Source organism: Papio anubis, chromosome 1 (assembly GCF_008728515.1).
Source record: "Papio anubis isolate 15944 chromosome 1, Panubis1.0, whole genome shotgun sequence".
Classification (NCBI taxonomy): Eukaryota; Metazoa; Chordata; class Mammalia; order Primates; family Cercopithecidae; genus Papio; species Papio anubis.
In genome coordinates this window covers 205124691-205141730 of record NC_044976.1, presented here as the reverse complement: position 1 = coordinate 205141730, position 17040 = coordinate 205124691, and the positions used below count along the sequence as shown (strand labels likewise).

The 17040-nt window shown below is 41.9% G+C and overlaps 1 protein-coding gene across 10 annotated transcripts in view; it reads left to right on the top strand.

The window, feature by feature from the left end:
• Positions 1–5440, top strand: part of LYST (lysosomal trafficking regulator) — a 217585-nt gene extending 212145 nt beyond the window's left edge. For 9 of the 10 annotated variants that reach the window (XM_017953559.2, XM_017953541.2, XM_017953553.3 and 6 more), the window contains 3 exons: positions 1838–1994; positions 2399–2470; positions 3375–5440. In XM_017953559.2, coding sequence (XP_017809048.2) covers positions 1838–1994; positions 2399–2470; positions 3375–3513 — 368 coding nt within the window. In that variant the 3' untranslated portion in view covers positions 3514–5440. Of the gene's footprint in view, positions 1–1837; positions 1995–2398; positions 2471–3374 lie in introns of those variants that run through there. The other variant, XM_021931623.2, reaches the window with a different exon arrangement.
• The last annotated feature ends 11600 nt before the right edge of the window (positions 5441–17040 follow it).

Genomic DNA, 17040 nt, shown 5'->3' with positions numbered 1-17040 from the left:
CTCATCTAATTACTTTATCTTTTAAAAAAATATTTTAGCCAACATTTAATTCAAAAGAAAGCTTGAAATGTAGCCTACTCGTGGAAAATATTTTATGTAAGTGGAATCACATAGTACCTGTCTTTTTGTGTCTGGCTTATTTCACTTAGCATGATGTTTTCAGGGTTCATCTGTGTTGTCGCATGCTTCATTCATTTTTACAGCTAAAGAAAATTTGTGCGTGTGTGTGTGTGTACATACTACATTTTGTTTATGCATTCGTCTGTTGATAGACATTTAGGTTGTTTCCTCTTGGCTATTGTGAATAATGCTGCAACACACTGTGGTTTTGATCTGTGGTTTTTGATGGTCTTTGGCATATTTTTAAATAAGGCATTGTTTATATGTTTATTTGCTATAAAATATGAAATATTTTCATTGTCTTAATAAAAGAGAGAAGCAAAGTCTCTACTTATATGTTAATGAAAAGAAAAATTAAATATAGTGAGACTATGCCATCAAACTTTATCGTGCCTGCTAACCACTTCATCAGTATGAGAATATTTCCCCAGAGAAGGCTGGACGCATCATCAGGCCCCAAACCACCCTGTTTATAAAGCATGGCAGGCAATCATGCTTCCCCCAACCCCAGAAAACTAAAAGAAAAACTTTTGGTTACTCTGTAATCTTTGAAAAGAAAAAATTAGTTTAATAAGGTATTGCTTTATAAGATTTAATCTTAGATGTTCTGAAGAATACTTTTTTTTTAAGAATTAAGTTTTAACTCAGGTAATTTTTACTACACCTTTTATTTTTTCCTCTTCAAAAGTCATATGTCACTGTTTTTTTGTTTTTGTTTTTGTTTTGAGACAGTCTCTGCTCTGTTGCCCAGGCTGGAGCACAGTGGCGCCATCTCAGCTCACTGCAACCTCTACCTCCTGGGTTCAAGTGATTCTTCTGCCTCAACCTCCCGAGTAGCTAGGACTACAGGCGCCCACCACCACACCTGGCTAATTGTTTTGTATTTTTAGTAGAGACGGGGTTTTACCATGTTGAGTAGGCTGGTCTCGAACTCCTGACTTTGGATGATCCACCTGCCTCAGCCTCCCAAAGTGCTGCGATTACAGGCATGAGACACCGCGCCCAGCCAAGTCACTTCTTATAGATGGTTTCACAGAATATTTCCTTCACTTGTTGCAGACTGTTTAGCTTTCCCAGTATTTTCAATCATAACTCATATTTGGTGGTTCATATGTGAAATATTACAGTTACACAAATATGATTATTTTACCTTGTTACTGTACATCATAGATTGCGTCTTTTTGTTTTTATTTTTTCACTGGTTATTGTCTTTTGATTAATACATAAAGATCTATGCAACTTGGCCTGGTGCAGTGGCTCACGCCTATAATCCCAGCACTTTGGGAGGCCCAAGTGGGCTGATCACTTGAGGTAGGGAGTTCAAGACCAGCCTAGCCAACATGACAAAGAGCCATTTCTACTAAAAATATAAAAATTAGCCAGGTGTGGTAGCAAGCACCTGTTGTCCCAGCAACTTGGAAGGCTGAGGCAGAAGAATCTCTTGAACTCAGGAGGCAGTTACAGTGAGCCAAGATCACACCACTGCACTCCAGCCTGGGCGACAGAGTTAGACTCTGTCTCAAAAGAAAATGAAAAAGGAAGATCTGTGCAACTTGTGTAGTAATTTCATTTATACAGTCTTCAGTCATGGGTTGTCTACAAACTTCATCAATAAACAAATGAGCTTGCCCTTCAGGGTTGCCCTTCTGGGGTCAAATGTGGTGGAGTCTGGGACAGCCACATTCTGGTAACCTGCAGGATGATTTGGGTGTTTTAGCTGGTGGAGGCAGTGACCTCAGACTCTGGACGGTGAACGGGGATCTCGTTGGACACGTCCACTGCAGGGAGATCATCTGTTCTGTGGCTTTCTCCAACCAGCCCGAGGGAGTATCTATCAATGTAATTGCTGGGGGATTAGAAAATGGAATTGTAAGGTAAGAGGAATTTGGATTCTCTTTTATTGATTTCATAAGGACATAGGAGTTTCAGAAATTAATTTTTAATACTAGGCATATTAATATTCAGTATTTAGAGATTTAAACTCACCTTGGGATACAGGCTCTTTAGTTATTCCTGTTTTATTTCTAAATAATAAAGATAGCTTTAGTACAGTTTTGAAGTTTTATGTTAACTATAAAAGATTAACAATATGAAAGTATACAAAGTTAAAAGTTCCCTTATTCCCACATCTACCCCCTGCAACCTTGCTAGAGGGAATTACTGTTAATTATTTATTACATTTCCTTCCAAATGATTTTTAACAAATAAACAAATATGGAGGGCTTTTTAGGGAGAGTAATTTTAGTTTGCATAATTAGATGATTTTTTTCCCTTCTAGGTTATGGAGTACATGGGACTTAAAGCCTGTGAGAGAAATTACATTTCCCAAATCAAATAAGCCCATCATCAGGTAAGATCTTCTCCCCTTTATGCTTAAGAATATAATTTGTGATTGTATTTTTTGTAGAGAGGTATTTAAGCATGCAGACTTAAAGAAATGTGTGATTGAAGTCATCATGAAAAGCCAACCATTTAACACACAGTGCGTTGTCCATGATCCAGCAGCAAGAGAGACCACACTCCTGTGTCTTCATGGATCTTAAAATCTGAGTCAGTGACTCAAAGTCTAATGGAAAGACATGCTTGTAGCATGTCTCTGGAATCATAGAGACTATATTTTTTCCTTTCGTATTTGATAAGACCATAATGGTGATTGATAGCTGCAGGGGTGCTTGACAGGATAGATAAATAATCAGTTACTCTTTGCTTAGTTAACAAATTTGACTTTAAATAATTAGAAATAAAGTGATTCAAATTCTACTTTATTAAATTAAATGTATTTTCAGTGTACCAAATTTAAAGTTGAAGGAACCTATATTATTAATGTTACATTTTTTTTCCTTTTCTCTTTCAGGGAAATAATATATAGCCATAAAATACTTATTTATCTTTATAAGGAGAAAATATAGTACTGTTACTTTTTTTTAAGTTTTGTACACCCAAATATTTGTTGTTTATGTAATAAAGCATAAACAAGGAGGCAAAAGAAGATATGCAAAGAAGAACAGAATGTACTGAGCTTTGTGATCCTGATTTTATTCTATATCACCTCATTTACGAGCATCTCAAACTTGTCAGCAGAGTTGACTATATTAGAATTACAGTCAAAACCAATGAGTTGTAGGCAGTCATTTAGTTTATGTCTCTCTGCGCCACTGAAGATAACTTCTTTACACTAACCTCAGTGTGATGACCAATATGCGAATACCATTTTAAGAAATATAATATACAAACGGGAATTTTTTTTTTTACAGCCTTACATTTTCTTGTGATGGCCACCATTTGTACACAGCAAACAGTGATGGGACCGTGATTGCCTGGTGTCGGAAGGACCAGCAGCGCTTGAAACAGCCAATGTTCTATTCCTTCCTTAGCAGCTATGCAGCCGGGTGAATGCAAATGAACTTTGCGTTCTCCAAAGCACTTTAACTCCAAACTAGATTTGTTGACTTCACCAGTTTTAGGAGGTTGAACCTAAAGAAATGGATGACTGAACAAACCATCCAAATAATGATAAAGTCTATTCATCTGCACAAAATTCTAAAGATGTACATGATCCTAAGAGGAAAGTTCTGTTCTGTTTTAATGATAATTTGGAAGATTGTGTCAATATGCACTAGCTAACAAGTTTTAAGCCTTGCATGGTATATTAAAATGATATTCTTAAAATTTTTTCCCACCAAGGTATTCCAAAGAAAATATTAAGGTCTCCCCTTTTTCTGTGATTCCAAAAGAACCAGTAGAATTTAAATTGGTTAGCTAATTGTTTATATGAAACACACTAAAATTATATTTTAAAAGTTTTCTGCCATGAAATACTCCTCCCACCACACACACATGCTCCAAAAGAGGAAAGAAAAAATGATAATTTTTAGGACTTGATAATTGCTTTATTTGAGAAGCAAATTATTCAGTAGGTGCCTCTGTACCAAATATTTTATGGAGTATCTGAATACTAAAAATAAACTATGAATGAATCTCAAAGTTAGGCAGTTTTTGCCAGTTTCCTTCTTAGCTCAAAGGAGAACCAGAATTTTTTTGACAGCCACAAACAAGAATACAGGTATCTTGGATTTCAGACACATTCTGTTTCTTCATAAAAATTTTACTTAAAATGTGTAACACTAGATATTAAATATCCTTAGTTGAGTCACTAAGGTTTAAACACAGTGGTAAGTCTTAAAGTCTGCTATTTATAGAGCATTGAATCTGTACCAAATTGCAATAGAAAGCCTCCAGTATGCAAGAAGTTTGCATGGGTATTAAGAATACAGCCTAAATAAGCCATTTAATCTAATCTGCAGGAAGAATTTTCTTCCCCAAAACAGAATTAGAAAAGAAAAGGAGACAGCTTACTTTATTTTAAACAGGAGGCAGAATAATTCTTTTAGGAAACCATTTTCGTTCTGTTTCTACTAACCTATATCATCTGAGAATTCTAGGAAGAAGAATAAAATCTAGTGTATTCCACAGCAAACTTACATACCATACAGACAGAATTCCTAAATATCTTGGAACCGTCTGTCTCTCCCATATGATGGCTGTCTGTATATTTTTACTTGGGGTGGTGCTTTATTGGCTTTGAAAACACTGTCAAATAAGCTCAGTAATATGTTACCATGGGATAAAAATATGTATCCCTGCCTAAGAATAACTTGTGCATTTGTTATGGAAATTTAATTCATATGGTGTTTACAGTACTACTTTTGTAACTTCCAGACTTTCTAAAACATTCTGCTTAAAAACCATATAAAATATAATTCCAAAGTCTCTGCTGTCAAGATAGATTCGAGAGAAAGCAAGTGGCCATGTATGCTTTAACCTTAAACTGCGTACACATGTAGTGATACCTAGGCTGCATTTAGATCACCATGTGCTCAGGCCAGGTGTTAATCCTGAGGTCCATGGAGGTGCAGAGATGAGATTACTCCTATTCACGTTGAAGTGATTTGCTTTGTTAACAAAAAATTGCAGCTATTGTCTAGCTTTCATTTTTTTACTGAGAACTTTAAATTAGTCCCCTATTAGAATAGGGTTGCTACTCAGTCTTTTTTTAAAAACCGAATTTCATCATTTATCTAAACAGAAAATATGCAAAATAACTGGTCTTGTTAAGAGTGCAATATTATATTTTTATGTACAAATAAAAATTAATTTGGGGGGATTATTTATTCAGCATGAAACCTAATATGTATATGTTTGAAATACTTCATAATGTGCATGTTGTAGCAAACATTTCTGTAAATTATCACAAGCTCTGTTACCTTTATATACACTGCCACTTCAATTTGGAAATAAATTTCATAAAAATAGACTTAAACACCTTTTCTTTAAGCTATTTAAATATTATGAGCAGATCTCAAATCAATGGCTTTTTTTGTAACCCACATAGGTTTTGTCTTTAGCTCCACTATGCGTTTACATCACTAGATAAAGATAACTTCCTTTTCTTTTTTTTTTTTTTTGAAATGGAGTTTTGCTCTGTCACCCAGGCTGGAGTGCAGTGGCGCGATCTCAGCTCACTGAGGTTCAAGCGATTCTTCTGCCTTAGCCTCCCGAGTAGCTGGGACTACAGGAGTGTGCCACCAAGCCCGGCTGATTTTTTTTGTATTTTTAGTAGAGACAGGGTTTCACCATGTTAGCCAAGATGGTCGTGATCTCCTGACCTCGTGATCCACCTGCCTTGGCCTCCCAAAGCGCTAGGATTACAGGCGTGAGCCACCATGCCCGGCCTAACTTTCATTTCTTATTGTGGTTTTTGTACTAAAATTTTATGTTTCAACCTTTACTACCCTTAAATGGTGTGGACATTAGTCCCAAGATCAAACCGCTCATTTTAAGGAAAAGACCATCTGCTCACCCCCATCCCCACAGCAGATCTATATTGAGCCCTTGCCAGGTGCCAGGCACTGTACCAAGTGCTGAGGATACTTGCTGCACGAAGCACAGTGGTCCCTGCACTCCTGGAGGTTACAGGCTGGTGGAGAAACCACCATAGATAACACACAGCATGTACAGTTACAAACCATGGTAAGTGTCAGGTAAAATATAGGGTACTCTGAAAGAATGTAAGAGGAAGGACTTTATTTAGATTGAGGAGATCTAGAAAGCCTCTTGAAAATTTGACATTTTTGGCCAGGCGCGGTGGCTCATGCCTGTAATCCCAGCACTTTGGGAGGGCGAGGTAGGCGGATCACTTGAGGTCAGAAGTTGGAGACCAGCCTGGCCAACATGGTGAAATGCCGTCTCTACTAAAAATACAAAAATTAGCCAGGTGTGGTGGTGGGCGCCTGTAGTCCCAGCTACTTGGGAGGCTGAGGCAGGAGAATTGCTTGAACCTGGGAGGCAGAGGTTGCAGTGACTGAGATTTTGACACTGCACTCTAGCCTGGGCAACAGAGCGAGACTCGGTCTCAAAAAAGAAAAATTGAAATTTTTGTTGAAACCTAATGAATGATTCGAAATCTGGTGAAGATGGGGGCAGATGTGTTCCAGGTAATACATGTTCAATAACTGGGGCAGGAACATCAGCAAAGGCCCAGGGAAGGAAAGAGCATCCTGTCCATGTCTCAGCTTCTTGGTGGGTGGGGGTAGGGGTGAAAACGGTGGGTGACGTCAACAACAGCAGTCCAAGGACCCAAGTTCTGCCCTTCTTTCTGCCTTGCATCTGTGGTATTTTAAGATTCTCGAGACTACAGCATTCCTGTTTCTAGGTGTCTGTCCCAAAGAGAACTGAGCAGTAGCATTTTGTCAGTGTAAACCTGCCAGCCCAGATGTCCCCTCTTTACCTGCTAGTCTCAGTTGGACTTGCCCTTTCCACAGTGCTCACTGAATGCCAGTTCTGTGCAAGCCCGAGGCTAGAGGCTGGGTGGGAAGGGAGAGGAGGGGGATTCTTTCCAGCTCAAAAGAGCTCATGCAGGCGGGCACCGTGGCTTACCTCTGTAATCCCAGCACTTTGGGAGGCTGAGGTGGGTGGATCATGAGCTCAGGGGCTCCATCACCAGCCTGGCCAACATTGTGAAACCCCGTCTCTACTAAAAAATACAAAAATTAGGCGGGCATGGTGGCACGCGCCTGTAATCCCAGCTACTGGGGAGGCTGAGGCATGAGAATCGCTTGAACCTGGAAGGCGGAGGTTGCAGTGAGCTGAGATTGCGCCACTGCACTCCAGCCTGGGTGACAGAGCAAGACTCAGTCTCCAAAAAAAAAAAACAAAAACAAAAAAACCTCATGCCTGGTGACCTGCTTCTCACAATTTTGGATGACTTGTTTATGTTCTGAGGGGAAAAGCAAAAAACAAAACAAAAAAAGAGCTACAAGGCCAACTTTTTTTTTTTTTTTTTTTTTTGAGACAGAGTTTTACTTTTTTTCCCAGGCTGGAGTGCAAGGACGCAATCTCGGTTCACTGCAACCTCCGCCTCCTGGGTTCAAGCGATTCTCTTGCCTCAGCCTCCCCAGTAGCTGGGAATACAGGTGCCCGCCACCATGCCCAGCTAATTTTGTATTTTTAGTAGAGATGAAGTTTCACCATACTGGCCAGGCTGGTCTTGATCTCCTGACCTCAGGTGATCCACCTGCCTCAGCCTCCCAAAGTGCTGGGATTACAGGCGTGAGCCACCGTGCCTAGCAAGGCCAATGTTTATAAAAATGAGTATGGAGGAAACAAACTCAGCAAGTGAACGTTTTTTATCAATAATCGCAGAACAGTGGGGGTTCTCGGATCATCCGTGTTGCAGGCCCTCTTTCTTTGCTGATTACCCTTCAGGTGTCCCCAGTTTGTCCCAAACTGTCTCCCATCTTGGACAGCTATATTATTTTTTCATTGTACTCCTTCTCAAGATAACACTCCATGTACTGTGAAGCCAAAGCACTTTAAAACCTAACGAGCTTAAAACATTGAACCAGAAAGACCAACTGAAAAGCATTAGCGGTTGCGGGGAGACGGGTAGGAAACAAAAGAACTGCCACTGGAGAGAACAATTCACAATTGAGGTCAAAGGAAGCAAAGAGCTTTTAAGTTGAGCACAAACTGGTATTGCGGAGTATTGCAAAAGCTTCATGTTGCATGCAGGATTTCCCCTGGGGTCATGTCGTTTTCCACTGCACAATTAAGGCAGCTATATTTGCCAATACCAAACATACACATATGTACATTGAGTTGAGAAAGAGGTACCAGCAATACCGTGTGTCATGTGACAACAGAAAACTATATCTTGCCACTTTGGGACACTGGGTTGCAACTCAGTTGTTTGAGAGAAATTAAATAATACAGTGTGTCCTTTGAGGCCAAAATGACTAGAAGATCATTTGAGACTAGGCTACAATATTCCTGCTCAAGAGCTGAGCTCGTTCTTCCCCCATGAGCGAAGTTAATGAGAGATGAGTTTGGAAAAGATTGTCTTGTGGCAAAGTTTGGCTCATTTCCAAAGTAAATTCAACTGCTCTTGCCAAAACTTCTGAAGACTGATAATAATGAACTAGTCTTTCATTCTCAGATTTTTATTTTGTTAAAATAGCTATAAAAGTCCTTGGAATCCAGTTGCAAGAGTAAATAGAAAAGACTGTCTTTTCTGAGACTTTTAGTAAAAATTAACCTGTAATTTTCATAGTAGTTGATATAATCTAAATACAAATGAGTCATTAGGTAACTTCATTATGTAGTTTCTATACACAATTTTCCACACAGTAGTAGTTTATTACAACAAAGCAAGAGCTACTTACATGTGTTCCTACGTGGATATGAATTAGACATTCCATTTTGTTTTCCACAATGGTCTGGAGAACAGGGTGAGGAGGTAAAATGCCTCACAGCCTGAGGTGGAGACCAGAAGAACAGCTGTTTTCCACCACCCTTTCCACCATGTGCATTTTTAGACCCAAGCATTGTTCTCTGTTCCCTGCTGCAGGCATTTCAAAGCCAGCTTCAGCCCCACCTCATGGATACATGTGCTCAATGGTGCTGCTCACTGCTTTATGTTTAACTGGTAGTCTCTGCCTGAACTCTGTGTTCTTCTGAACTTTAAATTTCCTCAGTTATTACAATCAATTATTTGGAATATACTTAGTGTTGGACAGTCTTTCTCTTGTGAACATCTATGAGTTTCAAAAACAAAAATCATCAGAGCTGAATCTGAGAAATAAAACTGTTTTAGTCAAAAACAAGTTACGATTACGAGGTACTAAAAAAAATGTGTGATTCGGCAAGTAATTCCAAAAGAGGAATTTTTTTAAGATTTTGAGCAATGTGTAATATCACTGGAATAGGGTAGATTAGGTACTTAGGAGAAACGAAGGATGAAAGCAAGCAAGCGTCACAGGACGGATGGACAGGTACCTGTCTCATTGTTTCTTTTCTTGATTTTTTGTTTGTTTGTTTGTTTGTTTTCGAGACAGAGTCTTGCTCTGTTGCCCAGCCTGGAGTGCAGTAATGTGATCTTGGCTCACTGCAACCTCCACCTCCCAGGTTCAAGAGATTCTCCTGCCTCAGCCTCCCAAGTAGCTGGGATTACAGGTTCGTGCCACCATGCCTGGATAATTTTTGTGTTTTTAGTAGAGATAGGGTTTCACCATATTGGTCAGGCTTTGTCTCAAACTTCTGACGTCAGGTGATTTGCTGGCCTCGGCCTCCCAAAGTGCTGGGATTATAGGCATGAGCCACTGCACCCGGCCTTCTTGATCATTTTTAGAAAAACTTCCCAACCCCAAATAAATGACCAAGTCCTGCTTGCTTTTCTTTGTGTTTGGATAACGTCCTTCACAAAGTGAAGCCACGCTGGATGATCTGCAGTTACACACTTTCCTTGGCGTGAACTTATTTCACTCCCCCAAAGGTTCTCTTAACTCTTTTCTTGTCCTCCATTTTAGTAGATTACAGTTCTTCCTTATTTATCTCAGGATAGTCCCTTATACAAATATTAAAACAAGAGTGAAAATGACAGAGTTGTGTACACATGTCCTGCCAGAAATGATAAGCGCTCCTTTTAGATCCACTGAGAAAGGCTTGTTTAGAGCCCTATTTAAGACCAACAGTTCATTATCATTCAGGGACAAATTGTGCCAGAAGCAACCTGTCTCTCTTTCAATCTGGTAATTCTTATATTTTCTCTGTGCATTAAATCACTCCGTATTAGACAATATTTTGCAGTTTTTATTATCCTGCTATCAACTGATGCTTGGGAACTTTTTATCGAGGAATAACATTCAAAAGCTAAGGCTATTCTTTTAGTAATTTCCTTCCTAAGTGATGCCACTCATATACCAAACTACCTTTGCCAAATCTTCAAAAAAAAAATTAAATTTAAGCAAGTCAATGAGTACATGGTTTTCCTTGATGTCCCATTAAACATGGAGGCATGGTTGCTCATTCTTTTAACATTTTTGGGCTTCTACAACATACCAGATACAAAGATTTATAACAGAGAATCTGCTCTCAAAAGAACTCCATGAGAAAGGAAATGTAAAAGGAGAACTGTGACACAACCAAGTAAATTTTATAATAGAAGCAGCTACGTATCAGGGTGGCTAAAATGGGAAGAGGGGGCAGTCAGATTAGGTTTCCCAAAGATATTAAAGATATAGGAAAATCTTGGCCGGGCGCGGTGGCTCACACCTGTAATCCCAGCACTTTAGGAGGCCGAGGCAGGTGGATCACCTGAGGTTGCGAGTTCGAGACCAGCCTGACCAACATGGAGAAACCCCATCTCTACTAAAAATACAAAATTTAGCTGGGCATGGTGGTGTGTGCCTGTAATCTCAGCTACTCGGGAGGCTGAGGCAGGAGAATCGCTTGAACCCAGGAGGCAGAGGTTGCAGTGAGCCAAGATCACACCATTGCACTCCAGCCTGGGCGACAAGAGCGAAACTCTGTCAAAAAAAAAGATACAGCAAAATCTTGAAGACAACAATTTACCAGATTTGGGTCAAGGTAGAAGGAAACCAGTAGTGCCAAGGCTGAAAAGGTATAAGAAGGCAGGGAGTGGAAGTGCTCAGTGTCTCAGGGACAGAGGTGGAAGAGGCGATCGAGGGAAATGAGTGTTAAACTATAATGGGAACTTCTGCCTCTGTCCACTTGGGGAAAACTGAGATCAGACTTACCCTGCTATCAAAAACAACTGGGAAACACGATGATCTATGAGGCAATGATTTTCAATGTGGAAGGCAGACAGCACAAGATATGATGCCTGAAAGAAGGGAAATGAACTGAGTAAATCGTATTGTTGTCTCGGTTTTCTGTACTTAAAAGGTAGCTACAGTGCAGAAAGATCCAAACAAGAGCACAGAAATCATGCTGAGATGAGGAAATGGAGACCAGAGCTTGGGGGAAACTCGGAGAAACTGGAATATGTGGGGCACAGAATACCATATAGTAGGTTGCTGCTCAGCAGCAAAGAGATCCAGATTGAAAACAAACAGAAATCATCAGAGCTGAATCGAAAACTAGAACTGTTTTAGTCAAAAACAAGTTATGGTTATGAGGTACTGAAAAAAAAATTGTGATTCTGCAAGTAATTCCAAAAGAGGAATTTTTTAAATATTTTGAGCAACGTACAGTGTCATTGGAATAGGGTAGATTAGGTACATACTTGGAAGAAACGAAGGAAGAAAGAAAGCAAGCATCACAGGCCGGATGGACAGATACTATGTCTCATTGTTTCTTAATAGTTTTTAGGAAAACTTTCCAACCCCAAATAAACCACCAAGTCCTGGTTGCTTTTCTTTGTCTTTGGATAACGTCTTTCACAAAAACGAAGCCCACATCTGATTATCTTCCCTTAGAGGGTAATGCCTGTGGGTCCCATGGAGGCTCTGGCTGAATACTAAGCTATATGTGCGTAACACAAAGCTCCATGCGTCTGAGCAAAGAATGTACAGGCAGCTGTAAGCTGAGCAATTCTCAGAGCTCACAGGGGATTGAGATACATCTGAGTTCCAACCCACCAAAGGGAAGAGTTCATTGAACACACAGGCATTCAACTGTGACCCCAGAAGAATCACACCCTAGTAGGAAGGCTAAACTAGTCCTAGAATAAACTAATCCTATAATAATGGCTATGAGCCTTTAAGACAACCATCAAAAGGATCAAACATCTGTAAGTACCTTCCAAAACAAAGTCACTATTCTTTAAAAGAAGAGAGCATCTACTAGAAATACGAAAATTAGCTGGGTGTGGTGGTGCACGCCTGTAGTTCCAGCTACTCTGGAGGCTGAGGAAGAAGAATCGCTTGAACTGGGAGGCGGAGGTTGCAGTGAGCTGAGATTGCGCCACTGCACTCCAGCCTGGGTGACAGAGCGAGACTCTGTCTCAAAAAAAAAAAAAAACAAAAAACAAAAAACAAAAAAAAACCTAGGCACACAACGGTGTATATTTACAATGTCTAGCATCCAATCAAAAATTGAGATATATAAATAAATAGGAAATGTGACCCAAAAATGTGACACAAAATAGGTGAAAACTGTTGATAAAAACAGAACAAGAAGGAAGGAAATGAAAGAATTCACATACAAGCATATTAAAATAGTTATTAAATGCACTCAATATATTCAAAGGTTTAAAAAGGAAACAATAAATTTAATGAGAAAAAATGGAAAATTCAAAAAACTAAACAGAACTTCTAGAAATAAACATTGAATATCTGAAATGATTTTTCTGTCACACCAAGCATGTGAATAAAGAAAATTTTACTGGCTAGGCTTAACAGCAGATTAGACACTTCAAAAGAAAGGATCAGTGAACTTGACATTGCAGCAGAAACTGTCCAAACTGAAACAGAGAATAAAGAAATTCCTAATGAACAGAGCTTCAGTGACTTACGGTACAAAATCAGATGGTCTATAGAAAAAAGAGATGCATTACATACCCAGGAACAGGATAAAGATCTGCAGATTTCTTTTTTTTTTTTTTTTTTTTTTAAGACAGAGTCTCACTCTTGTTGCCCAGGCTGGAGTGCGATGGTGCTATTTCTGCTTACTGCAACCTCCACCTCTCGGGTTCAAACAATTGAACTCAGCCTCCTGGGTAGCTGGGATTACAGGCGCCCACAACCATGCTCAGCTAATTTTTTGTATTTCTTAGTAAAGATGTGGTTTCACCATGTTGGCCAGGCTGGTCTCAAACTCCTGATCTCAGGTGATCCACCCACCTCAGCCTCCCAAAGTGCTGGTATTACAAGTGTGAACCACCGTGCCCCGTCTGAAGATTTCTTCAGAGAAAATATGCAAGCACAATGAATGACATCTTTAAACTTCTTCAAGGTGTCAATCTAAAAAAACTCCGTCAAAAACAAAAGCAAAATACTTATATTCAGAAAAACAAAAACAGACGATCACCAGCCAATCTGTATTACTAAAAAAAGGTTCAAAGATGTTCTGCAGGTAGAAGGAAATGATATCAGACAGAAATCTGGATCTTCAAAAATAAACGAAGAGCATCAGAAATGATAAAAATAAGACTTTTCAAAATAATTTCTAAATGTTTCAAAAGAAAATTGACAGCTTAAAGTAAATTAATGTTCTGTGGGGTTATTACATATGTAAAAGCGAGATATAACAAAAATAATACAAAGGATGGAAGAGGGGAAATGGAAGCACGCACTGAAAAGAATCTAATAGTGAAGAAGTGGTCTGATGTTACTTGAAGGTAGTCGATGGAAAATTAAAGATGCATTTTATAAACCCTAGAACAAAGAAACAGGAAGAAAATGAAGGTCAATGCTTGAGATAAAATGGAATACTAAAGTATACTCAGGCAAGAAAAAAAAGGAATGAAGAATAGGACAAATATAAAACAAATAACAAGTTAGTAGTTTTAAACCCAACCACATGGTAATTATATAAGAAGTAAATGATCTAAACATTCCAATTAAAAGTAGAGATGGGGCTGGGTGCGGCGGCTCAAGCCTGTAATCCCAGCACTTCGGGAGGCCGAGGCGGGTGGATCACGAGGTCAGGACATCAAGACGATCCTGGCTAACATGGTGAAACCCCGTCTCTACTAAAAATACAAAAGTTAGCTGGGTGTGGTGACGGGGCACCAGCTACTCAGGAGGCTGAGGCAGGAGAGTGGCGTGAACCCGGGAGGCGGAGTTTGCAGTGAGCCGAGATTGCGCCACTGCACTCCAGCCTGGGCAACAGAGCCAGACTCCGTCTCAAAAAAATAAAAATAAAAAAAAGTAGAGATGGGGTTTCACCATGTTAGCCAGGACAGTCTCGATTTCTTGACCTCGTGATCCTCCCGCCTCGACCTCCCAAGGTTTTCCTTCTTTATCCCTAGTCAGATTCTTTGTTCTGAAGTCTTCTTTGTTTGTATCTATATAACCACTGCAGATTTCTTACTATTAGTTGTCAAGCTGACAGATTGTCAAGCTGAATTTTAAAAAGCAGATCCAACTCTGTGCTGCCTACAAAGATGGAGAATCCCACTTTTAAGAATAAAGATACAGGCCGGGCACGGTGACTCACGCTTGTAATCCCAGTACTTTGAGAGGCTGAGGCGGGAGGATCACCTGAGGTTAGGAGTTTGAGACCAGCCTGGACAACATGGTGAAATCCGGTCTCTAGTAAAAAGGCAAAAATTAGCTGAGCGTGGTGGCCGATGCCTGTAATCACAGCTACTCGGGAGGCTGAGGCAGGAGAATCACTTGAACCTGGGAGGCAGAGGTTGCACTGAGCTGAGATGGCAACATTGCACTCCAACCTGCGCGACAAGAGTGAGAGTCCATCTCAAAAAAAAAAAAAAAAAGATACAGATGGATTTAAAAATTAAAAGGATATAAACACATATCATGTAAACACTAATAGTAAGAAATCTGCAGTGGTTATATAGATACAAAGAATATGACTAGGAATAAAGAAGGAAAACCTTGGGAGGCCGAGACGGGCAGATCACGAGGTCAAAAGATCGAGACAATACTGGTCAACATGGTGAAACCCCGTCTCTACTAAAAAGACAAAAAGTAGCTGGGCGTGGTGGTGGGCACCTGTAGTCCCAGCCACTCTGGAGGCTGAGGCAGGAGAATCGCTTGAACTTGGGAGGAGGAGGTTGCAGTGAGCCAAGATCGCGCCACTACACTCCAGCCTGGCGACAGAGGAAGGCTCCCTCCTCCTCCGCCCCCCCGCCCCACCCCCAAAAAAAGAAGGAGAGGGAAAACGAATACCCAGGGTCCTGGTGCCAGACTTTACACTACTGCAGCAGTCCTGGGTGATGTCCAGAGATGAACGGAATCAGAATTACCTGGAGGGCTTGGGGAATCACAGGTTGCTGGGCCCCACCCCCAGAGTTGCTGACTCCTTAGGTCTGGGTGGGGCCTGGGAGTCTGCATCTCTAAAAAGTTCCCAGGTGACACGCTGATTCTACTGGTTTTGGAATTCACTCTGGAACCACTGGTTGACTGACCTCTCTCCTGTTTAAAATGGACATAATCCTATCTTGAATGATAGTGTAACAATTCGAAAGATAAAATAAGGAAATGAGGCTCTTGAAAGTGTAGACACTGATTTTCCTTGTGATTGATTAATTGAGATTGGGATTTGGGATAAAAGGAAACCTAGGATTCTGCCTTAGCCAACCAGCCCGGGTCGGGAGGTGGGCAGGAAATGCAGGAGAAACAGATTTTGGGGTGAAAACAATGAGCTCAGGTTTGGGTTTACTGAATTTTCAATGCAGTACTCATATATCTTTCTCATTTTTAAAAGTCTGTGCGGTGGACATTGACTGGCTTAGTCATTTTGCCAAGGTTTAATTTTGTGCCTTAAATGGGCACTTGGGAGCTTTGTAAAAATTAATGTGTTTGCTGGCCCCGTACGGGCCTTTGTGGTCTGCGCGTTTGCATCCAATCTGGCACTTGGGCTCCGAGAAGGTACACGTGTGTGTAGGGCAAAGATCCAACCAGTGGGGCCAGGATCTGAGCAACAAGCGCTGTGTCCTTTGTGGCAGGGACCGCTTGCGGACGGCGGATGAGGATGAGGCGCCCAGATCTTCCTGAAATATTTCCTAATCGTTCATCATGATGTTATGTTGTTGTTTTCACAAACGGAATTAATATTGGCCTCCTTTTCTACAAATCTTGCCAACACTGGCGTGAAATGTTTTCGTTGCTTCTCTATTCCCAAGGTTTTGTATTATTTTACCAAGTCGGAAAATGGACGGTGCTTAAACTGGTTTTTCCCTGAAAGGACGAGAGCTGTGATCACTAAGATGTTTTAAAATCTCCAGCGCAAAAGCCTGCGGTGCCAGGGACGAGGCCTGGAGAGCAGTGGCTCCCAGAACCGGGGCGCGAAGGGCGCCCCCCGCCTCCAGCACGCGCCCCCCGCCCTCCCGGCCTCGCTCCCCCGGGAGTGGGGGCCTCTCCCGCCCCGATGCCCGTCACTCGGCGACGTCTAGGCAGTCTTCGCCCGGTTAGTGGCAACGCGGCCGCGCGAATTCGCACAGGTGTTCCGCGTTTCTCCGCCGTTCCCCGCCTTGGCGGGAGGCGCCCGAGGAGTCCCTTGGTGCAGGGCGGGAAGAGGCCCGCGCCGCAAAGGCCCAGGCGCTGGAGCTCACCTGGGCGAGGGCGGTACCTGAGGCTTCGGGGAGCCCGCGCTGACCGCGGCCCGGTCCCCAGACACCCCCCCGCGACCCCGGTCCCGCCCCCAGATCCCTCCAGTGATTTTCCCCCCCCGGCCCCAGCCCCCCCCCCTCCAGCGGACCCGGCCCCGCATCCCAAGGCCCCTCCAGTGGTCCCCCGGCCACGCGGGCTCCGGACGGGTGGGGCGGGGGCGCGGCCCTTTGCTGGGTCAGGGGGCGGGGGTCCGAGTAGCAGGCGGGGGGCGCAGGCCCGGGCTGGGGCGGGGGCGGGGAGCGCGGGAGCCCCGGTGACGCAGCAGTGACGTTGGTGGCAGCGGGCGGGATTTCCCGGGCGAGACCCCGCGGCGGAGTGGGCGCGG